The sequence below is a fragment of the Moschus berezovskii genome, chromosome 8 (assembly GCF_049115385.1).
Source record: "Moschus berezovskii isolate FMDL1 chromosome 8, NW_MosBer_1.0, whole genome shotgun sequence".
Classification (NCBI taxonomy): Eukaryota; Metazoa; Chordata; class Mammalia; order Artiodactyla; family Moschidae; genus Moschus; species Moschus berezovskii.
The window spans coordinates 45,326,218-45,350,059 of NC_142467.1; the positions used below are offsets into that span (position 1 = coordinate 45,326,218).

General features: G+C 42.0%; 2 protein-coding genes and 1 pseudogene across 3 annotated transcripts in view; 2 read left to right on the plus strand and 1 right to left on the minus strand.

The window, feature by feature from the left end:
• CNOT8 (CCR4-NOT transcription complex subunit 8) lies at nt 1-19,815 on the minus strand. Of its 2 annotated transcripts, none has more exons than XM_055430578.2 (7): nt 19,664-19,815; nt 10,473-10,654; nt 8,628-8,821; nt 4,757-4,918; nt 3,907-4,051; nt 3,140-3,250; nt 1-1,505 (listed from the first exon to the last, which is right to left on the minus strand). In XM_055430578.2, exons 2-7 carry the CDS (start codon nt 10,587-10,589, stop codon nt 1,356-1,358), a joined length of 879 nt encoding a protein of 292 aa, XP_055286553.1. In that variant the 5' UTR covers nt 10,590-10,654; nt 19,664-19,815; the 3' UTR covers nt 1-1,355. The 2 variants fall into 2 exon arrangements, with proteins under 2 accessions (XP_055286553.1, XP_055286552.1); XM_055430577.2 differs by lacking the exon at nt 19,664-19,815 and adding an exon at nt 19,342-19,505.
• LOC148777050 (COX assembly mitochondrial protein homolog pseudogene) lies at nt 9,788-10,106 on the plus strand (annotated as a pseudogene).
• Nucleotides 17,005-23,842, plus strand: part of FAXDC2 (fatty acid hydroxylase domain containing 2) — a 27,054-nt gene continuing 20,216 nt past the window's right edge. Inside the window, 4 exon segments of the mRNA XM_088839291.1 lie at nt 17,005-17,048; nt 18,457-18,769; nt 19,350-19,761; nt 20,200-20,375. Coding sequence (XP_088695417.1) covers nt 17,005-17,048; nt 18,457-18,769; nt 19,350-19,761; nt 20,200-20,375 — 945 coding nt within the window.

A 23,842-nucleotide genomic window follows, 5' to 3' on the forward strand; every position in this document is an offset into this window, starting at 1 on the left:
CCAGTGGTTAAAAAGAAATCTTTATTTTACAAAATTAAAAACATAAATAATATTTACAAGCATCTTAAATACCAGCTTATAATACTTGACATTTTTTAATCATTTCAAATTGAGTTTTCCATAAGCTTTTAAAATGCAAGACTATTCATCCACTTCAGTAAGTTACCAGTTTTCATTTCCACTATTCCAAAGGAGTTTTTGGTTTTTGAAATTGTCCATACTGTAGTCATTCAAAAAAAAAAAGCATACTTTTTAAATGACTAGTTAAAAAAAAAATTCACAATCTTGAGCTTCCTTACCCCAGTTGTGCATGGGATATTACTCCAAGAAAACCCTATAAACCAAACTCCTTACTGCCGTTTACATGTAACCACTGTGATTTTTTTAAAAGACTCACCTTCCTTGTACTCACATTAATCCATGTCCCTAACTTCTCAGTTTGCTGAAAAGGAAAAGCACAGAAAACAGAGAAGAGAGGTGGGAGAACACAGACAACCATCTGAAATCACATTACTGAAAATAGAGCAGACTTACGACCCAAAACCTGCTCTCAGTAATTCCCAAGATATTTTATGAAATGAAAACTTAAAATGATTTCAAATGATGCATATGTCACAGCAAATCTCAGTGGCACAATGGAACAGACTTGAAGACATTTAAGTGGTTAACTTAATACCCATTCTGGAGTTCCTTGTACACAGAGCATAGACAGATGCAGTAGAAATTTGTTTTCAAGGAACGTTTTCATGATCTGGTCTCCATATTTCAGCACTAATTCATTTCCACATAATAATACATAAGACCAACAAAGTGTGAGGAAAGCAAATGTCCTCTAGAAAAGTCAAAATAAACAAAAGAAAGGAAAGAAAGGAAAAGGCTCAACATCTGTAACCCACTTCACAAGCCAATCGCTTGGTTCCACCTTTGCTCGAAGCCCTCAGCTCAGCTGAGGTTCACAGCAAGAAGTCTTCATCCTCAGAGATTAGCAACAAATTTAAAAGAAAGAATGACAACAGGTAAGAATTACATACATTTTACTAGTTTGTTTCTGACTTGTCCTGGATTTTAAAAGGTGTCAAAGGAGCCATGGATGCTGGTGGCAGGAGGTAACTGGAGAAGAGAGGTTTAGGGATGAGGAATAGGGAAGACGGTACAAATTCAGAGCAAACTTCTTCTGGATCTAAAATAAAGTCATCTTTTGTCTTCAGTAAAACAAAAGTCTGTCTGTCAACGCAGATGGTAGGTACAGTTTGCTCAAAAAAGGCGTCTTCTCTTGGGGAGGAAGGTAAGTATACACGGTCAGCACAGGAAGCACCACTCTGGGACCGGGCCCACCCTGCAGAGCCTCGCCGCCATCACTGCTGCATGTTGTTGATGATCGCCAGGATGCTCATCTTCTCCTGGGCAGAGTCCACATCCTCGTTCTGCTTCTGGGCCACTCCCGTGCCTAGGCCATAGAGCCGCCCACAGTACTTGGCATCATCAATACTGTCCTCAAAAAACAACTGCAGAATAGGACAGAGAACCCCTGGTGAGAACCATGCCAAGAGTCATGCCAAGAATCAGGCCAAGCTGCAACACTATCACATCAGCACCTCCCAGCTTTCTTAAGACCTTGAACATCTAGCCAGCTAGAAGCTAACTTCATAAAGAAAGGCTCCAAACCTCTCCTATGCATAGTCTTTTTATGTTCCTTTCTCTATATATAGGTTCCCCTTTCAAAACAGATTTCTACTGATACTTTCCATGAGTTTTCACTGCCAGGATCCCTCTGCTGCTGTTGATATCTTTAGTACAACGGCCTCTATCTCATCCCTTCTCTTTAACAGGTAGCACAACGGTTAAGAGCTTGAGCTCTAGCCTCAGACTGACTCACTGTGTGAAAGTCACTTCAACGCTCCTTAAGGCACAGATTCCTGTCCATAAAATAGGTAATATAGTAATAGGTTGTTACGAAAATGGACGTGAAGCACACAGCAAGGTGTCTCACCCTTCTGGGCAGGAGAACGCTCTGCTGGAGGTTGAGGAGGTGGTCCAGTGTACGGTAGTTCTGGGGGATAGTCAGCAGCATAACCCCACTCCCCAGGCTATGATAGCCAAAAATGTCTTCAGACACTGCCAAGGGTACCCCAGAGGGCAAAACTGGGAGCATGATGTTGCCAGCGTTGTTCTTCTTTCTCAAGATGGTTTTAGCTATTTGGGGTCTTTTGTGGTTCCATACAAATTTTAGGATTATTTGTGCTACTTCTGTGAAAAAATGCCCCACTGGAATTTTGATCAGGATTACATTCACTCTGTAGACTGCTTTGGGTAGTATGAATTAACAATATTAATTCTTCCAATCCATGAGCCCAGAATATCTTTCCACTGACTTATGTCTTCTTCAGTTTCTTTCATTAATGTCTCATAGTTTTCAGTGTACAGGTCTTTCACCTCCTGGGTAAAATTTATTCCAAGGTCATTTTATTCTTTTTGATATAAACGAGGCTGTTGTTCATAATTTCTCTTTCTTATAGTTCACTATCAGTATATAGACACAAAAGATTTTTTATATTAATTTTTTTATCCTGCAATTTTACTGGATTGATCTATTAGTTCTGAAGTTTTTTGATAAGAGTCTTTGTGGTTTCCTATATATAGTATGTCATCTGCAAATACTGACAGTTTTCCTCCTTTCTGATTTAAATGCCTTGAATTTCTTTTTCTTGCCTAACTGCTCCAGCTAGGACTTCCAAAACCATGTTGAATAAAAGTTGGTGAGAGTGGGTATCCTTGTCTTGTTCCTCATCTTACAGGAAAAGCTTTCAGCTTTTCACACTGAGTATGACATCAGATTGGGATATTTAATAATTAATAGAACTCAGCATAAAATGATTGGATGGTTTAACAAATGTGTTCATATTACAGAAATCAGAAGAAAAGCAAATAATTGCAAGGATGAGCACTGCAAGGAACACCAAGTACACTTCTAGACTTGAGCATGCTGAGTAACCTCCATTTCAGAATGTTTCTTTGCCTCTCAAATCATAATGTGTTTAACATATGCATAACAAAAACACACACAAAAAAAAACCTGCTTTCCAGGTGGCCATCAACTTCCAAGAGAAACTATGAATTTCCAAAAAGCCTTTTGCCTTACCTCTTTCATCCTGAAGAATGCCATTCCGGTCAGCAGTGAGTCTGAGCCTGCCTGGTGCTGCCTTCCAATTCTCTGCAAATCCAACTGATCAGCAACTTCCTGAAGACCTCCCTGGAGATGGAAGGAAAACAGATATAATACTACAGACCCAAATTCTCTACTGGAGTCAACTATGTCAATTATTTACTTAACAGGCCACACCCCAGACTATCCCCTGTTTAACCCTCCAAATGATACACTGTCTTATAGTCCACCACTTTTCACTCCTTTCTTTTCTATATTAATCTTGTCAGACCTCTGCCACTGAAAGTCCTCACTGCTGGAAAACAAGGTTGGGGAAACAGTAAATGCCAGTGCAATTCTACATGGAAGCCTCTTAGATTAGCACTTTTTAGGGGAGAGAGTTCTTAAATTGTTTAGAGCTAAGAACTCCTCTGAGAATCTGGTACACTGCAAACCCTATCCCTAACAATCATACACACACCTCATGTCACCAATTGTTTCACTAGGTTTGTGGGCCCTAAGTGAGGAATGCCTCCCTTAGGCTGAGAGAAAGTAGAAGGCTCCATTCATGCCCAGGTCAAAGACAGTTACCACACAAATTCCTGTGACAATCAACTCTATATATACACCCTGTCTAGCACCAGATTGGCACCCAGCAGGATTTCAAGGACACGTGCTCAACAAACTGCAATAAAGCAAAATGACAAGTCTACATTTTTATCTTTTTCCTGTTGTTACCATATATTAAGAAAAATACTGTGTACCTTAAGATTTTTACAACTCTTCATCAGGTATTTCACGTCATAAATGGATGGGAAGAAAAGATTCAGAATATGAAAGAATTCATGTTCTTCTTCTGGCAAACGAGAATCTGTCAGCAACTTTACCATGTAGCCAAAATCATAGCCGCTATAAGGAGAGAAGGAGGCAGTAAGGTAAAGAGCTATCAGCAGTTATCAGACCCCAGCACTCAACTGCCTGCTGCTCAGAGCTTATGCTGCTACCCCATGTTAGGTACTTCAGTTTTCCAAAGGACTACAGTTTATCCTATACTCTGAACTTTCCACTAAACGACAACTTAACAGATTAATATGGGATATATGTAAGTGAACCCAAGGGTTTATCAATGTGGGTTTTACACATAAAAAATTTAAAAGCAGTGAAAGGTAGAGAATTCCTTAGTGGTCTAGCAGTTAGCAGCTTTCACTGTGGCCTGGGTTCAATCCTTGGTCGGGGACTGAGATCCCACAAGCAACGCAGTGTGGCAGGAATAAAAAAAAAAAAACTCTCAAAGAGAATGTGGTTTTTGAGTACCCAGGAAACTCCAGGTCAGCCATTTAAATGACAAGAAAAGGTGACCAAGTCTTCTATCCTTCCCACCCTCCATCTTTCCACTTGGCATATACTCCCTGACAGCCATGGGACACAGCCTAATACTGTGTGAAATAAACCAGTATGAGCTCCAAAGTGTTTTTTGAAAAACTGAAATGTGAGCAAGTTATCGATTCAACTTTGTAACTGCTAGTGAACAACAGGAGTTCCAAGAGGACTGCAAAAGTAATGGAAGAATACGACTGCCTGCTCCCAAAGCAAAAGAGAAGCACTGAGACTGGCCTGTGAAATGAAAGCCATTTGACGTTGTCACAGAGAACCACCCCAGATGTCATAAGCAGCTCTGCAAAGTGCAGTGTGTCGATCCCTTCCTCTTCATGCTTCTGAAACTGCAGTCCTGAGTTAGCGAGGAGGTCTATGGAATCCTGGGAGTACATGTCCTCTCTAAAAAAGAAGGCATTCATTTCTTAGCTCCTAGCATAGTAAAAGAAGGAGTGGGCAACAATATTACCATCACCATATAAATCACAGAACAAGTATTCTTGAATTGCTTTCATACTTTAAGAAATCAATTCATTCCTTCCAGTATTCTAGCAAAGTAATCTTATCTGTAACAGAAAGAAAAATGGGATTTTTCCTCTGCAAAATAAGTGTATTCATTATGAAAGATCCACATTTTCTCATTTAAAAAAAAGCAGAGTCAATCAATGCAAAAATTTAAAAATAACAGAAAGTGGAAAAAATAACTTTATTATACCACTACCACACAGAAATAACTGTTTTAAATTCTTTCATCTCAGTTTGGTTGGTTGGTTTAGTCGCTAAGTCGTGTCTGACTCTTGCGACCCCACAGACTGTAGCCTGCCAGGCTCCTCTGTCCATAGGATTCTCCAGGCAAGAATACGGGAGTGGGTTGCCATTTCCTTCTCCAGGGGATCTTCCTGACCCAGGAATCGAACCCGGGTCTCCTGCATTTACAGGCAGATTCTTTACCGACTGAGCTCTGAGGGAAGCCCTCATCCCAGTTTACATACCCTGTTTTCTCTACCCACAGACACACCTCCATCCCTGTATCTACATATCACAGACTATCTTTCCAGACCAACACTCACAGATATAACACATTCTCTGTGGCTCTGAAATAGTGCTCCACTGTAAAGATCCATTAATCTAAACACAGGAATATTTATAACGCCACATAACACAAGTGAAGGTTTGTGTTTTCCTCCTTTTCCACTAGATTTCACTGCTTGCCTTTTGTTTTTCACATAACCTTAGGACAGAACACTAGAAAGCAAAGCACCACAATCTCAATTTTTTCCACTAAACTGAAACCAATGTTGAATCACAATCTTGTTCTTACTAAAATAAACACTATTTTAAATACAAACACCAACCATGCAATAAATATATTTTTTATTTTTCCTGTGTACTAAACTGTTGTCACTGTACGAATAACAGGCTTTGGCTATGGACTCAAAAACTACAGTTAAAGGAAAGACGCAGATCATCTCCTAAAATTATTCTCTGAACCTCAAAGAAAGCTCCAAAACAAATGACCAATAATCAAAAAATTATTCCTGACCTATCAGATGCTCCTGGTCCCAATTAAACAAAGCAGATTTCAAGAACTGGGGCCCAAGAGGAAATACACTAACACCACCGCATTTAATGAGCAGAACAATGATCTCACCAAAGTTTCCCCTTAAAAATTACACTCTCCTCAAAAACTTCGAAGAACTATGACACGATTCAGCAATGCCACCCCTAGGTATATATACAAAGGACAGAAAATCAGTATCTCAAGGTGATATCTGCACGTCCATGTTCACAGCAGCACTATTCACAACAGCCAAGAGGTGGAAACAACCCAAATGTCCATCAGCGGAGAGCAGATGACCACTATAGAGCACATACACGCAGTGGACTACTATTCCGCTACGGGAGGCAATTCTGCCACATATGACAACATGGATGGCCCTTAGGGACATTTGTTGTTGTTGTTCAGTCACTAAGTCGTGTCCAACTCTGCGACCCCACGGACTGGAGCACACAAGGCTTCCCTGTCCTTCACTATCTCCCAGAGTTTGCTCAGATTCATATCCATTGAGTCAGTGATGCTATCTAACCATCTCATCCTCTGCCGCCCTCTTCTCCTTTTGCCTTCAATCTTTCCCAGCATCAGGGTCTTTTCCAATGAGTCGGCTCTTCACATCAGGTGGCCAAAGTACTGGAGCTTCAGCTTCAGCATCAGTCCTTCCAATGAATATTCAGGGTTGATTTCCTTTAGGATTGACTGGTTTGATCTCCCTGCTGTCCAAGGGACTCTCAAGAGTCTTCTCCAGCACGATTATGCTAAGTAAAATAAGCCAGTCACAAAAAGACAAATACTGTATGATTCCACTTATATGAAATATTTAAAGTAGTCAAATTCATAGAAACAGAGGAGAATGATGGTTACCAATAGCTGGGGGAAAGGAAAAAGGTGAGCTGTTGTTCAATGGGTACAGTTTCAGATTTGCGAGATGAAAAAGTTCTGGAGGTGTGCTTCACCACAACGCAAATACACTTAACATTACTCAACTGTATACTTAAATATGGTTAAGATGATAAATTTCATGTTGTGTGGTTTTTACCACAGCTTTTTTCTAAAGTGCATAAAAATTTGCCCACTATCAGATAGGCTTCAGTTTCAATTACCCTTGATTAGCATATACTCTATACTTCATTTCTATTATGAAAGACAGTAATAACACTATTTACAGATAAGTAAACTGAATTACAGAAGGTAAAATAGCTGACCCAAATTTACCCAGCTAAGAAATGACAGAACTGCAATTAGAAACCTGATCTCCTAACTGGGGAACTGATTTCCCTTTTACATTTTAAACAGTCCTGCTAAGATATAATTCACATACTAAACGATGCCCTCATGTAAAGTATGCAACTCAATAGTATATTCACAGAGATGCATAACCACTACCAATCATGTGCCGCCTCATCGCCTCTAAAAGAAACCCCATACGCATTAGCACTCACTCCCCATTACCTCCCCGCTATCTACCCTGGACAATTACTACTCTGTTTTCTAGAGGACCTATTTTGGACATTTCAAATAAACAGAATCATAGGATATGTGATCTTTTGTGTCTGGCTTCTTTCCCTTAGCATGATGTTTTCAAAGCTCATGCATGTATAGCACATGTCAGTACTTTATCTCTCTGGACAGTCCAGTAACATTCCATGGCATGGAGATACCATATACAGCCATTCCTCAGATCACAGACATTTGGACTGACTGTTTCTACATTGTGGCCTTTATGAATAATGCTGCTGTGAGCACTCACAAGTTTTTACATTGATGTATGATTTCATTTCTTTTAGGTGCAATTGCTGGGTCATACGGTAACACCATGTTTCACCTTTTGAGAAACTGCCTGTTTTCCAAAGAGGCTACACCATTTTATGTTTCCAATAGCAATATATGAGAGTTCTAATTTCTCCACACCCTCATTAACATCTGCTATTATGTCTTCTTGATTATAGCTGCCTAGTGGGTATGAAGTAGTTTACTATCTCATGGTTTTGATTTGCATTTATACTTTGGCCACCTCTTGCGACGAGTTGACTCAGTGGAAAAGAGTCTGATGCTGGGAGGGATTGGGGGTAGGAGGAGACAGGGATGACAGAGAATGAGATGGCTGGATGGCATCACCGACTCGATGGACATGAGTTTGAGTGAACTCCGGGAGTTGGTGATGGACAGGGAGGCCTGGCGTGCTGTGGTTCATGCGGTCGCAAAGAGTCGGACACGACTAAGTGACTGAACTGAACTGAACTGAATGACTAAGGATGGTGGCCATCTTTTCACAGGCTTATTGGCCATCTTGAAATCTTCTCTGGAGAAATATATATTCAAATCTTGTGCCCATTTTTAATTGAGCTGTCTTTTTATTGTCAACTTGTACGAGTTCTCTAAGGGAGGCTTTTCTTTCTGATATTTGTTACTCCATCTTCTGATTGACTACTCTGTCCACCCCCTACTTGGGTTTGAGGGAAACAAAACTTAAAATTAATAAAATCAGTTAAAGTCACAGTCTGCACAAATGTACAAACTCTAAGAATAACACTGAGAAGTGTCTCAGACACTTACGTAAGGTTGAATTTGAAGTTGAACTGCCAGGTGTTGATTCCAGAAGGATATTCTCCCTTCTCATTTGTGAATGTAAGGCCCAGCTGGATAATTTTTAAAAGGTCAACATTGCACCGTAAAAGCTGATACTGGTAATCTATGGAACTACGAAATTCACCAATGGGTCGTACCACAACACCTGGAAATTCTGTGTCCTAGAAAAGGAAAAGTCTCTCGTCATAAGGTTTCACAAAACACTGGATGCTGACTTGATCATTCATAAAAAATTTATCTCCATTTATAAAAGCTATATGACAAACCCCAAGCTCAGGCATAAAAATTCACCTTAAAATACTGATTTCATTAATCTACAGAAGGAGCACTAGAATCATGAAGCTTTACACAACAACTTGGAGATCTAAGCAGAATTCAAACAGAAGTAGTTGACTAACTCTGGGTCCATTAAGAACATTCTGAGTTTGGGAATTCCCCGGTGGTACAATGGTTAGGACTCAGCACTTTCACTGGTTGGCAAACTAAGATCCTACAAGACATGCAAGGTGGCAAAAAAAAAAAAAAAAACCCACCATTCTAGGTTCATATACAATTAACTAGGAACAGTCAAGGTTGAGAACAGAACTCTATGAATAAACACAAATACAGGAACGTGAGACAGCCATTAAAAACAATAATCAAGAGCCACGCTTGGCTTAAAGTAAAAAGCCTGGAACAAGATCAGAGAGAGAGTTCTGAATACCAGCCTGAAGACGTAATTCGATACTCTCCACAGCAGGAAGTCACAAACTGCAGGCAGTTAAGGTAAAGGAGTAAAGCACACAGAATATGAAAAGGGTTATGAGTAATGGAGACTGGAGCAAACTAAAGAGTACACGCCTCCCCTAAAAGAGGGCCTTGACTTCACTAGGACGCACGTCTCCCTCCAGCTACTCAATATTGGACAGGACCAGAGATACCAGAAATCTGGAATTTGAGTAAGATCTCTTGACTTTTAAATGCTGCCAACTACTTTTTAAAAAGTGCTTTAACACTGTCAAAGTCACCATACCTGTGAACACATGTGTCCTATGGGCTGAGACAACTTCTATTTAAAAACAGAGCAACATCCCTGTGCAGCCCCGCCCCCCCCCCCCCCCCCGCGCAGCAGGCGGCCGCGCATGGACATGGCGCGTGACCCCGCAGAGCAGCATCTCAGACACGTTGACAAAGATGTTTTGATCCCTAAAATAATGAGAAAAGGCCCAAGAGAGATGTTCTGAACAAGTTCAAGATTTCACCAAGTGTTGCAAGGACTCTGGAGTCCTTATGGTAGTAAAATGCCAGAAAGAAAATTCTGCACTGAAAGACTGTCTGACCTCTTACTATAAAGATCCAGCCTTTTATGAAGAATGCAAAATGGAATACCTGAAGGAAAGGGAGGAATTCAAAAGAACTGGAATTCCTACCAAGAAAAAGCTACAGAAGCTTCCCACAAGCATGTAGGCAAATATTCAAGATGATGCTCAGGAACGCCAGTGTTCATGGAAACCAGTCACCTGAAATAATGCACTCAGGGAAGTGCGTTTCCTTTATCCTTAATTATGGAAATAACTGTATCTGAAATAAAGACTTTTTTTAACCTCAAAAAAAAAAAAAAAAAAGACAGAGTAACATCATCAATAATCTAAGATCCTGGAGGTTACATCCTTCTCAGACACACAGGCTACCTTGATGTTTCATAAAAGCAACATAACCTGCCAGCATGTTTAATTTACCATGGCTTTAGTTAATCATTTCTTTCAAAATCTCATATTAAATATTCCCTAAGTCCGTTTCAGAAGATGAGTCAAAGAGAGTAGAGCTCCTTACCATGGCAATATAACTGTAACTGAGCACAATTTCTCGGATCTTCCTCATCTCTTCTTCCAGATTACTGGCCCAGACTTCACAGATGACCTGGCTGTTCTCCACAAGTGCCGCAGGCATCCTGAAGAAACTTGAAGGGGCTTTCAGCAGACTATGTTGGAGGGCAAATCAATGGCTGATCTGATCTACATTCAAAAACATATTTTGAAATCACATTAATTTACACACTGGCATTAAGGTGTTAACAAAACAAAGACATCAAAACAATACCATCACGTCATCAGCTTAAACTAAAACATTAAGACTATTGTATTAATTCTCCCATTTATATAACGGAGGAACTTGCCTTTGTCAAAAGAGACCAACACACAAACACATGTTTTGGCTCGGTTCTTCAGTTCTTTAACTTGAAGAAAATAAAATAAAATTACTTAAACATGAAAAAACTTTTGCCTAAGCTGCCCTTTAGCACAGAAATGAAACTATTACCCTAATCCAGTTTTTGAGCCCTCTCCAGACTAACTGAAGACTAAAACAATCCCCTGTGAACACAAATATGTCCTTACCCAAGACTTTCACATCACTCTGATCACTCTGCACACAGACCAAATCACAGAAACATTTCTAAAGGAATCACTTCAGGAAGTTTAAATGTACCAGGATCTCTGAAAGCTTGAAAGAATGTGGACCTGAACTCTTATGCTGAAGTCTTAACACTGTGTGATGAATATGGGCATGGGAATAGCCACTCCAATCCCCAAAAAAGGAAATTCTTTTTCCCCACCAAAAAAGTCAAATACAACCAGATTCAAATAGATCAGAAAGTGAGAGATTTAAGTTGTAAAAACCAATCCCAAGGGCTAATTTGAGCAACTACAATGAAATTCAGAATTTGAGTTATTAATTCTACTTTTCACCATATAATATTTTAAGAAACTAAGTAGCAATTCAACAATAAAAACAGAGAAGATAACAGGTATAAATAATTCAACCAGAAGCAACATGATTTACAATGTATATTCTAGGAGGAAACTGGGGAGGCAACAAGATAAACTCAACCTGGTTCAGTTTTAAGAGTAATGCTAGTACTATAGCAACTGACCTGCCTCTTGAGAAACCTGTATGCAGGTCAGGAAGCAACAGTTAGAACTGGACATGGAACAACAGACTGGTTCCAAATAGGAAAAGGTGTACGTCAAAGTTGTATATTGTCACCTTGCTTATTTAACTTATATGCAGAGTACATCATGAGGAACGCTGGGCTGGAAGAAGCACAAGCTGGAATCAAGATTGCTGGGAGAAATATCAATAACCTCAGATATGCAGATGACACTACCCTTATGGCAGAAAGTGAAGAGGAACTCAAAAGCCTCTTGATGAAAGTGAAAGAGGAGAGTGAAAAGGTTGGTTTGAAGCTCAACATTCAGAAAACAAAGATCATGGCATCTGGTCCCATTACTTCATGGGAAATAGATGGAAAAACAGTGGAAACAGTGTCAGACTTTGTTTTTTTGGGCTCCAAAATCACTGCAGATGCTGATTGCAGCCATGAAATTAAAAGACGCTTGCTCCTTGGAAGGAAAGTTATGACCAACCTTGATAGTATATTAAAAAGCAGAGACATTACTTTGCCAACCAAGGTCCATCTAGTCAAGGCAATGGTTTTTCCCGTGGTCATGTATGGATGTGAGAGTTGGACTGTGAAGAAAGCTGATCGCCGAAGAATCGATGCTTTTGAACTGTGGTGTTGGAGAAGACTCTTGAGAGTCCCTTATACTGCAAGGAGATCCAACCAGTCCATTCTAAAGGAGATCAATCCTGGATGTTCATTGGAGGGACTGATGCTAAAGCTGAAACTGCAATATTTTGGCCACCTCATGCGACGAGTTGACTCACTGGAAAAGACTCTGATTCTGGGAAAGGTTGGGGGCGGGAGGAGAAGGGGACGACGGAGAATGAGATGGCTGGATGGCATCGCCGACTCTGTGGACATGAGTTTGAGTGTACTCCGGGAGTTGGTGATAGACAGGGAGGCCTGGCGTGCTGTGATTCATGGGGTCGCGGAGAGTCGGACACAACTGAGCGACTAAACTGAACTGAACTGAACTGATAGCAATGATGTGCTTGGTTATAAAATGACGAAAAGTAGCTTATCGTAAGGGTATTTACTTAAAAGGCAACCCCACACACAGATCCTCAACACAATATAAGAGTGGGCTCCACTGAATATATTCAAGGGAAAATTCCTAGAAAAAGTAAAATGAATCTTTGCTTGCAAGATGCTGTTGCTGTTATTCAATCACCAAGTCATGACCAACTCTGCGACCTCATGGACTGCCGCACACCAGGCTTCCCTATCCTTCACTATCTTCCAGAGTTTGCTCAGATTCATGACCACTGAATCAGTGATCTGATCTAACCATTTTATCTTCTGTCGCCCCCTTCTCCTTTTGCCTTCAATCTTTACCAGCATCAGAGTCTTTCTTTTCCAATGAATCAGCTCTTCGCATCAGGTAGCCAAAGTATTGGAGCTTCACCATCAGTCCTTCCAATGAGTATTCAGGGTTGATTTCTTTTAGGACTGACTGGTTTGATCTCCTTGCAGTCCAAGGGACTCTCAAGAGTCTTCTCCAGCACCACAATTCAAAAGCATCAATTCTTTGGTGCTCAGCATTCTTTATGGTTCAACTTTCACATCCATACATGACTACAGCTAGGCAGATGCGCAGCTACAGTCATAGAGCTATGACTCTATCAACACCATAGCTAGGCAGATGCAAAAATAAGAATCTGGATCAAAACAAAATTGGCATTCCCATGTGCTATCATTTCTCTGAGACACTTCTGAGAAACCAATCTGTTGGTCTGTTACCAACTTCTGAAGATTCCACTTATTCAAGTCACTCCATATTTTGACAGATACTTCTCTGAAATTATAGTATATTTTCTGTAATCACTCTGAAACTTAAGTAGACTGTGTGGTCTGTGTGGTAGCTTCCTAACAAATATGGGTGAACACTTCTTAAAGGCAGAATTCATTTCTTCTCATTTTTGTTCTACACACAATAGGCATAAATTATAGGCAAATGAATTAATCAAGAACATCAGAAAATGGCAGAAGTTCAGACTGAGTGTGGAGTAAATTTCAATTCAGTTCAGTTCAGTTCAGTCGCTTAGTCGTGTCCGACTCTTTGCGACCCCATGAACCACAGCACGCCAGGCCTCCCTGTCCATCACCAACTCCTGGAGTTCACTCAGACCCATGTCCATCGAGTCAGTGATGCCATCCAGCCATCTCATTCTCTGTCGTCCCCGTCTCCTCCCACCCCCAATCCCTCCCAGCATCAGACTCTTTTCCAGTGAGTCAGGCCTTCGCATGAGGTGGTCAAAGTATTGGAGTTTCAGCTTTAGCATCAGTCCTTCCAATGAACACCCAGGACTGATCTTAGGAACTGGTATTTTATCATTAATTTTGAGCAACTTTTGTAGATACTAAACGTTTCAAAATCATTGCTCTAAGGGCCAAGATTCTTCTAATTTAGAATTATTGCTAAGCATTTTATCTTAGAATAGCACTATTTACATATGTAGAACACATATCTGACCATAATTAAGAAAATGCTGGGGGAATTTTCTGTTGGACTAGTGGTTAAGACTCAGCACTCTCACTGAGGGTGCCCAGGTTTGATCCTGGGTCAAGGAACTAAGATCCCACCAGCCATGGACTAGTGGTTAGGACTCAGCACTCTCACTGAGGGTGCCGAGGTTTGATCCTGGGTCAAGGAACTAAGATCCCACCAGCCATTCAATGTGGCCAAAAGAAAGAAATAAAGAAAATGCTGGGACCCAAAACCTTAGATTCTAAACCATGCTTAAGATGCTCCTGTGTGCAATAGGCATAGAACTATTTCTATGCCCATTAATGTTATATCAGTACCCCTTCATGCACTTCCTTTTTGGTGTCACATAAAACACAACCATAAAACTACTTTAGGGGAAGTGCATATTCCTAGTGAGACACTTACATAAAAACAAAACAACAAAAGCAATTCAAGCAAAAAAAAGTCTTTGTCCTCCAAGCAGCAAAGATCAGGCTTAAAAAGAGGACAATTAGATTATTTAAACCCTTAGAACAAGGCTCGCAAGCTAAGAAGCTCTAATGTCAGAGTTAGTTGCTTAGTCTCAGTTGTATCCAACTCTGTGATTCCTTGGGCTGTAGCCCGCCAGGCTCCTCTTGTCCATGGAATTCTCCAGGCAAGAACACTGAAGTGGGCAGCCATTCCCTTCTCCAAGGAATCTTCCTAACCCAAGGATCAAACTCAGACCTCCTGCATTGCAGGCCGATTCTTAATGTTTTATCAGAAGAACTCAGGGAACAATCTGAAGAGGTTCCCTCTGGTCAAACAAAATACGATCTGAATATCTTTATAGATAATTACTACGATGTATTATGACTTCTCAGACAGAGATTTAAATCCAAGAGTTCATAATGGGGCTTCCCTGGTGGCTCAGTGGTAAAGAATCTACCTGCCAATGTAGGAGACACAGGTTCAATCCCTGGTCAGGGAAGACCCCACATGCCACAGAGCAACTAAACCCACGCAAAACTACTGAGCCTGTGCCCTGGAGCCCATCTCTGCAACCAAAGGCACCACAATGAGAAACCCTCGCACCACAACTAGAGAGTAGCCCCCACTCACTGGAACTAGAGAAAAGCTCAAACAATGAAAAATCAGCTCAGCCAAGACTAAATAAATAAATTTTAAAAAAATTTTTAAGTGTTCATAATGAGCTAAGAAAATACATTTCATTGGGCACCCTTAGAGAATGAGAGTGAATGGACTTATTTTTATATCTTTCCTATATAAACTATAACCCCAAATAACCAAATCGTTGAAGGAAAGTTTCTCTTTAGAGGTTGTATAGCTAAAAATAAGTATGGAGTGATAGACTATCACCGTTTTGTAACTCCTGATTCATGGGGTCGCAAAGAGTCGGACATGACTGAGCAACTGAACTGAACTGAACTGAACTGAATGAATCTAAACATCTGGCATTTATATGGAATATCTAGAAAAGGCAAAAAAATCTATCAAGGCAGAAAAGATTACACGGTAGAATGGGACTGAGAGCTATATAATTGGGAATGAGGTTTATCTTATTGAAGAGACAGAAACATTCCCAAACTCTGCAACAATGATTGCACAACTCAAAAAATCTACTAAAAAAAAAAAAAAAAATCACTGAATTTTACATGAAAATGGGTGTTTTTATAGTATGTAAATTACATCTCACTCAATAAAGATGTTAAAATAATCACTATGGCTGTAATCATCACAAAGAGACCACCAGGTCTTACGTGCCTCAAAAACAAAACACATCACCACAATGAAATTGTCTTGCAAAAACAATTTAACTTGAATCTGACCAAGTCTCTATATTTAACTACTAATATACAGAATATAAGGACACAGGAACATGTTAAATGACACCAGAGAACTCAACAAAATCCAGAAACTTCTATAGGAAACTAGAGAATCCAGCTTTTTCAACAAATAAATTACAAGAAATAAAGGTAAAAGACTCTCAGGATATCTATCAATCAATCAAAACATACAGAACCTTAGTTAAACTCTGCTCTAAACAACTCATAGGAAAAAACTTCTAACATTTTTGAGACAAGTAGAAGTCTGAACTGGAGAAGGAAATGGCAACCCACTCCAGTGTTCTTGCCTGGAGAATCCCAGGGACGGGGGAGCCTGGTGGGCTTCTGTCTGTGGGGTCGCACAGAGTCGGACACGACTGGAGTGACTTAGCAGCAGCAGTTAATAGTGTTTTTTTTTAAGTTCTCACCTTTTAGAGATAATGCAAAATAGTTGTAAGTGACTGGCATAAAATGTGGGATTTTTGCTTCAAAGTAACAGTGAAGAAAACTCACAACAATTTTTGCAGTACCATCATTCTCGACAGGCTTCCCTGGTGGCTCAGCGGTAAAGAATCCACCCACCAATTCAGGAGACTCAGGTTTAATCCCTGGGTCAGAAAGATCCCCCAGTGAAGGAAACAGCGACCTACTTCAGTATTCTTGCCTGGGAAATCCCAAGGACGAGGAGCCTCGAGGGCTACAGTCCATGGGGTCGCAAAGAGTTGGAGATGACTTAGCAACTGAACAATAATCTTTCTCTATATTTTATGAAAACTGAAACTCAAAGACATTAATTCTAAAAGGTAGTATCATGACTTCCATTTCCAAGAAAATTCTTCTCATAGGGACTGGGGATTAAGAGGAGTACAAACTATTATGTATAAAATAAGCTATAACAATATACTGTACATAAGGAATATATATAGCCAATATTTTATAATAACTATAAATGGAGTACAACACTTAAAAGTTGTGAATCACTGTTGTACACCTGTAACATATAATTTTGTACATCAATTACAATTAAATTTTTTTTTACTTCTTTTTAAAAGGTAACCATTGTTATATGTGTGTGGGTATGCTCAGTCATGTCTGACTCTTTTTGACTCCATGGTTGTAGCCCACGAGGCGCCTCTGTCCACGAGATTTTCCAGGTAAGAATAATGGAGTGGGTTACCATTCCCTTCTCCAGGGGATCTTCCTGACTCAAGGACTGAACCCAAGTCTCCTGCATCTCCTGCACTGGTAGGCAGATTTTTTACCACTGAGCTAGCTGGGATGTATGTATAATCATTGTTATAGTACTGACAAACAAGGAAGTCAAAACCAGACCACTGGCAAAATATTTAAGACATGCTTCCACCAAATCCTTATCTAGGAAAACTATGCAGAAACAAACAATAGCTTGGAAGCAGCAAAATGTAGTGCCACTCAAAAACTGAAAAGGAACATTACATACATTTAATTTAGCGTAAATTACTACTGTCAGCCAAAAACGACAGAAATAATGATGATAATAATAAATAAAGCTAACACTTCTGCCTGCCACTTTACACTCAGGGAGCACAAGCTCCAGTATGAGCCTAAAATGGGGATCAATAAACATACTTTTCCCAGTGGTCATTCGTCTTCTTCCTAAGCCTCTCAATGCCAACACAGCACAGTACAGGGCACCTCATAGTGTAGAATGACTCTATGCCATTCAACTGTGTGTATCTGTTCAACACAGCCCCTAAAGGTAACCTAATTACTTTACCTGGATTACAACCAAAGAAACTGTAATAAGTTTCAAAACTGAAGGCGAAGACTTCTCTAGTGGAGCAGTGTTAAGAATCCATCTGCCAATACAGGGGACACAGGTTTGATGCATGGTCCCGGAAGATTCCACATGCTGCAGAGCAGCTAAGACTATAAGCCACAACTAGTGAAGCCCGCTTGCCTAGAGCCTGTGCTCCACAACAAGAGAAGCCGCCACAGTGAGAAGCCCACACACCGCAACTAGAGTAGCCCCCAGTCTCTGCAACTAGAGAAAAAGCCTCCGCAGCAACGAAGATCCCGCAGAGCCAAAACTAAATAATCATTTTTTTAAAAATGAAGGCGAAACAACTGTGCTAGATTTACTGAGAAACACAATGGCCATTTCCAATTCTGCACTTTCTAAGGAATTTTTAATGATAATTTTGGTTGCATGCAAGGTTTGCCCCTCAGGCTGACTTGAAAACCTGACTCCCACAGAAGCTACTCCACTCTCTATGAAAGCAAAATACAAGCCCTGATACCTGTTGTTTGCCAGTACTAGACTGTGTAAGACCACTCAGGAGTTCCTGAGGTGTCCGCCCTGTGCTCATCAGTAGAACAAATTGAGCAGATCGCCCCTCAAAGATCTACAGGGTAACTTCTCCAAAACAAAGCTCCTTACTGACTCAGGAAAGCTCTGAAGAGCAACTCAAGAAAAAGTCAACAGAACGCTTTCTCTGCACGCAATCCAGAGAACTAGACCTTGCTTGGGAAAAGCATGTTTTGGTTTTTCTGGGTTTGTTTTGTTTGAGGCTGTGTGTGCAGTTCAATGCAAGGGAACAATAAACAAGACTTCCCCATTCTAGCGGACAGGACAAAGGCTTTGCAGCGCACGGCTAAGAAGGAAAAGGAAGTAGCAGCACTTCAGAAGAAATGGCAGCCTCCTGGAGGGGGGTTCTCCCAATCCCGGCCGCGGGGGCCGCCGTCCTCCGCCCCCGCCAGTGTCCCAAGACACCACCCTGGCCCGAACCGCAGTTCAACCAGTTTTAAAACCACCCTTGCGGCCCGGACCTGTGAGCTGGCTCCTCCAGGGCGAACGGCTCTGGTTCAGAAAGCCACCAAACAGCAAGGAAAAGTTGTGAGGCCGCAAGAACCAAGAAGGGGGAGGCGGGCGGGGTTCCAAACTCAGGTCCCCTGCCTTACACCTTCTTCCTTCATCCTTCTCTCCGGTTCTGGATCACTCGCCCACGGCAAACCACCCTCACCCCTCTCCTCCTCCTAAAGCCACTATTTTTTTTTTTTTGGTAAAACAAAGATATTTAAATTACACCCCTTAGGGCCAAAGAGATCCAAGTTCGAAGCGAGGGCGCGAAGGAGCTATGGGGCTCTGCGAAGTTACTTAACCTCTCTCCTGCCTCAGTTTTCCCTTCTTTTAAAATGGGTTTAATGATGGCATACATCTCGGAGGACTGCAGGAGGGGTTAACAGAATGAAGCACATAAGGCGCTCTTCAAGCTCCGGTACACAGCACCAGAATATTACTGTCGCGTGCTAGTGGTGGTTATTATGACTACTATCTGATGGGCCTCTTTCTCTTCTCATACCCTTTCCCTCACGCACGCTCCCACTCCCTTTCCTCCCGCAGGCCCCTGATGGCCTCCCACACGCTCTCATCTCACGCTCCTCCCTGATAAGCCTGGACCCGCTTACCCTGACAGGCAGAGCCCGCAAAGCGCGGGCAGACGGGCTGGCGGGAGGACTTCCCGGGAGCGGCGACGGTGGCCCTTGACCCGGTGTTCTCCTCCCCCTGCCCCGGATCGGGTCCTAGAACCGAGCGGCCCAGCGAGATGGGCGCCCTCGGGCCCAGAGCGGCCTTACGCACCGCCTCCAAACAATCCGGCCGCACCGCTCTATCCATCCGATCCGCCCGACTCGCCTGCTCCTGTCGCGTCCCTCCCGGCGCGCGCGCGCCTGACTCCGCCTGCCCCTCCCCTTCTGCGCGCCCCGGCGATCCCGTGCGTGTTCGCCCAACCTGTGGCCTCGCGGGAGCGTCGCGCGGGCGCGAAGACGGCGGGGCGGGGCGACCTCGAACGACGCACGCGGAATGCAGGCCCCTCCGGCCTTCGCGCGGTTAGTTGTGCTGGTTCATTTCATCACCACCACTGCTCCTCCATCACGGTTCGCCTTCCGCGCGCGCTCAAGAGGAGGGGCGTGGCCTAGGGCTAGCCTCCTCCCAGTGGAGGGCGTGGCCTAGCTAGACTAAAGGCCGAGGGCAGGGCTTGGTCTGTCTTACTCAATCTTCACAATTACGACGTCTGGGTTCTTTCTCCCTTCTCTGAAGGACCATTAAAATCGGCGGCAGCAGACTTTTAGGGAGGTTTGCTGGGGGGAGGGGGGTTGTGCTGACTCCTTCCTATTATACTAATGTGGCCCACTGGACGCTTCACTTACAAGACGTCTACCTTACGACTTTCTTTCTGACAAACAATTAGTTGGGAGTGGGGCAGCAACCCCAAATAAAGTCTAGGTGACATCCACCGAGGCCCGCTCCCCACCTCCCCGCCTCAGGGAGCAGAGCCAGCACCGCTACCATAGCAACCAGCCCTAGGGTCTGTTCGAATTACAAAGAAGACGCGGCGTTGGTTGAGGTGGCACAGGGCGAATGCGGTGCGCTCCCGCTTTCCGAGAAGCTCCGAGACGTGGCGGATGCTAAGCGAACTCGCCAGATCTTCCTTGTGAGAGCAGTGAGGTCCAGGCCTAGCTTAGGTTCTTTCAAAGCCCGCACCTGCCCTCTGATTATCCGTGAATCTTGTTTGGAAAGAGAGCTCTTTGCCAGCTCCTGTTCTTGGCAGCTTGACTGAGCTCGGATGCAAGGCTGCCTGGTTTTCTCCGATGGTGGGAGAGAACGCAGAACACTGACTTCCTGAACAGTTAGCAATTCCAAGCAGCCCTCACAGTCACTCGCGCAAAACCTCCACCCCGTTCCTGTGAGAAGCTGAAGGCTCCCCAGAGCACAGAATCCTCCTCCTTGATGTCTTCCCTTGAAGGAGCTGTTGGTAAGTGGATAGCAAATTCAACCCCAGGGATGTGAACGCTCATCCCATTAAAAATGCACTTTCTGAACACTTCTTCCCTTTCCGTCTCCGAAGGAGTATCTGTCTCCTTATCCATAAGAGGGATATGAAAAACCATCTCACAAGATGTTTGTGTTAATAAATGGAAAAACGCTGTACAAGATACAGAAGTGTATTCAATAAAGCATTGTTTCTGGCCTGTCTCTGTTATCCCTGAAATATTCAGTATTTGTTAGCACTGCCTCAGGCTTAACAATCATTCCATTCAGCAATACTGTGATGGAGAAGGCAGACAAGACACTCCCTTCTCCCTGCCCTGTGAGTTTCTAATATCCTCTTATCCACTCCGTCATAACATTCAGTACGGGGTAGCTCTATCAATGGCAACCCACTTCAGTGTTCTTGCCTGGAGAATCCCAGGGACGGGGAAGCCTGGTGGGCTTCCGTCTATGGGGTCACACAGAGTCGGACACGACTGAAGTGACTTAGCAGCAGCAGCAGCTCTATCAAGAGCTAGTCACATGAAGAACAGCCTGTATTTTTCCTGCAGCACTGGGCCTGGTGTGCACTGAAACAATCAATTAGGAAACATACCCCATCTTCTCCCCTCTCCAACACCCCCAAACCCAAGACTGACTGGTCATCATTTCTCAGGTTACACAAGTTAAAACAAACACCCTGATGGCTTGTATTTCCAAAGACCTTGGAGTGTTTGTTGCAAACAATGGATTTTATGTTGCACTTGCTTATTGCAAAATTAGAACAACTGTGTAAATCACTGATTCTTGATGGGAGGGAAGTCCCAGATGAATAAGAGGGTAGTTGGAGAAGAATATATTCATTAATATATATCACATTTGAAAGAAAAAAAAAAACTTGCTTTTGAATGGCACACATTATGAATGGTCATTACAGTAAGTAAGACTTAAACATCTTCTGAGCTGGGAGAGTATATAGGTTTTAAAAAAACTGAGGAACATTGGTTGTAAAATCAGTTTTCCTTAAGAACAAGACAGGATGATTTCCTTAGCCAGCCAAGCCTTTCAGTTACTACTAATTCTCTTGCTCTCCCTTCCTCTCCCTGTTCATGAATGTAACAAACTCATCTTTAGTGTTACAATCAGATTTCAAAAATCCCTGTAATTTTTTTGTAATATGACGAGCATTGAGAATCTTTTTTGAACTTCTGCATTATTCTGTAATGTTCTAGAAGCAATGGGACCCCAAGGCTTCAGAACATCTCTGAAGATTTTAACCAGATGTGTTCATTTGGAGTTTGGGATGAGGGATATAGTCCAGAAAAATTGGTAAACATAGCTATAAAAATTTAATTTCCATTAGAACTGGAAGGGGCCTCCAAAATACTCTTATCAAATTCACTCATTTTATAAATGAGGAAATTGAGACCCAGAGAGACTGAGATCACAAAACTGGTGAATGACAGTGCCCAGTTTGAGCCCAAATCTACCTTCTATCAAGATCTCAGAACCTGTCCTCCCTTTAAAGGAGATCAGCCAAGGAAGGGACCATCTTATACAACCTTGAAGTAACAAGAAAGCTAAGTGAATCCTCAAAGACAGAATGGAGAGAAAAACCAGAGGATCAGAGAAGAGTGTCTCATTCATGCAAACTCTACTGCAAACCTACTATGTGCCAAAGTTATTAGTGCCACGAAGATATATAAAGCTATTTTCTGTCATTCCTACCTCCACATAATTACTTGTACTAAAATCCAATACTTTGGCCACCTCATGCGATGAGTTGACTCACTGGAAAAGACTCTGATGCTGGGAGGGATTGGGGGCAGGAGGAGAAGGGGACAACAGAGAATGAGATGGCTGGATGGCATCACCAACTCGATGGACATGAGTTTGAGTGAACTCCAGGAGTTGGTGATGGACAGGGAGGCCTGGCGTGCTGTGATTCATGGGGTCACAAAGAGTCGGACATGACTGAGCGACTGAACTGAACTGAATCCTCCCATCCAGAATTTCCTTCCTTGTCTTGACCACTACTCTGCCTCTTTAAAATATAAAAAAAAAAAAATTCTGCATACAGTGATCAATAAATATTTGCACATGGCAGTGATTCTTAGAGCACAGGAAAATAGGACATAGTGAGGAATAACATTAAAGGAGCGAGATAAGGCAGACCTTGGAAGTCAGTAAGGTTTAATCAGTGCACAAGACAGACTTGAGTGGCCAGGAATATATACATTACACAAGTATCTGGATTATTGAACAAATACTGGTACCTCTAAAAGGAGCAATGATAAAAAACATGAACAAGTTGTACAAGATGTATTTTCTGAAGAAGCATTGAATGTTTACTGAGCTTTGTGTTGTGCAGAGAATTAGGGAAAGATGACTAAGATGTGGTCTTTTAATTGGACAGATAAGGTATGACACATCTAGACAAAGGGACAGCATGCAACCTTAAGAAAAACATGGTAGCTCTTAAAGGTAGTAAATGGAACAATCTCTGCATGTGCATGCTAAGTGAAAAAGCAAGAAGCATAACAAGTATACATGGTGAGCTGTTCCCAAAAAGGGGAGACACATATGTTGGTATTTACAGAGATAAGCTCTGGATGGAAATACAAAAACGTTAGTTCTAGGGGTTGCCTCTTGGGAGTAGAAGATTGGGAAGGATGAAGAAAGACTTGCTTTTCACTGTACACTCATTTGACCCTTTTGTTTTTTATATCAGACATACATGTTGCCTAATAAAAAATAATTTTCAGAAACTTAAAAATAAAAATTTAATTCTTTTTCAAAAATCTCACCTTTTCACATCATGGATCATCCTGTATTCTAATTTCACCTGTTTCAAAGTGTAAAAACTTCACCGCTCCAGGGAGGGGTTCCTTTCCTGCATCTAGACTCAACAGCAGTAGTTGCTACATCTCTCCTCCCTTGGCTGCCCTCAGCAACAGAAACAATCAAAAGTGAGACAATGAGACCTTGTGGTCCAGGGAAACTTTTTATCCACTTGGCCAGCCCATCTTCTGCCATCAACATTATCTGACTCCCACGACTCTCATCAAAACTGCCTCCTATGAGAGAGTGATATTTTCTTAAGTTGAGAAAGATGTAAGAAGTTTGTAAAAAGAAAAAGAGACAAAAGCTCAGAGCTCA

Coding starts and splice junctions, on each gene's coding strand:
- CNOT8 (XM_055430578.2), bottom strand. CDS start 10,589: ATGCCTGCGGCACTTGTGGAGAACAGCCAGGTCATCTGTGAAGTCTGG. Junction 8,822..10,472: donor GTTACAGTTATATTGCCATG/GTAAGGAGCTCT, acceptor TTCCTTTTCTAG/GACACAGAATTTCCAGGTGT. Junction 1,506..3,139: donor CATTCTTCAGGATGAAAGAG/GTAAGGCAAAAG, acceptor CCTATTCTGCAG/TTGTTTTTTGAGGACAGTAT.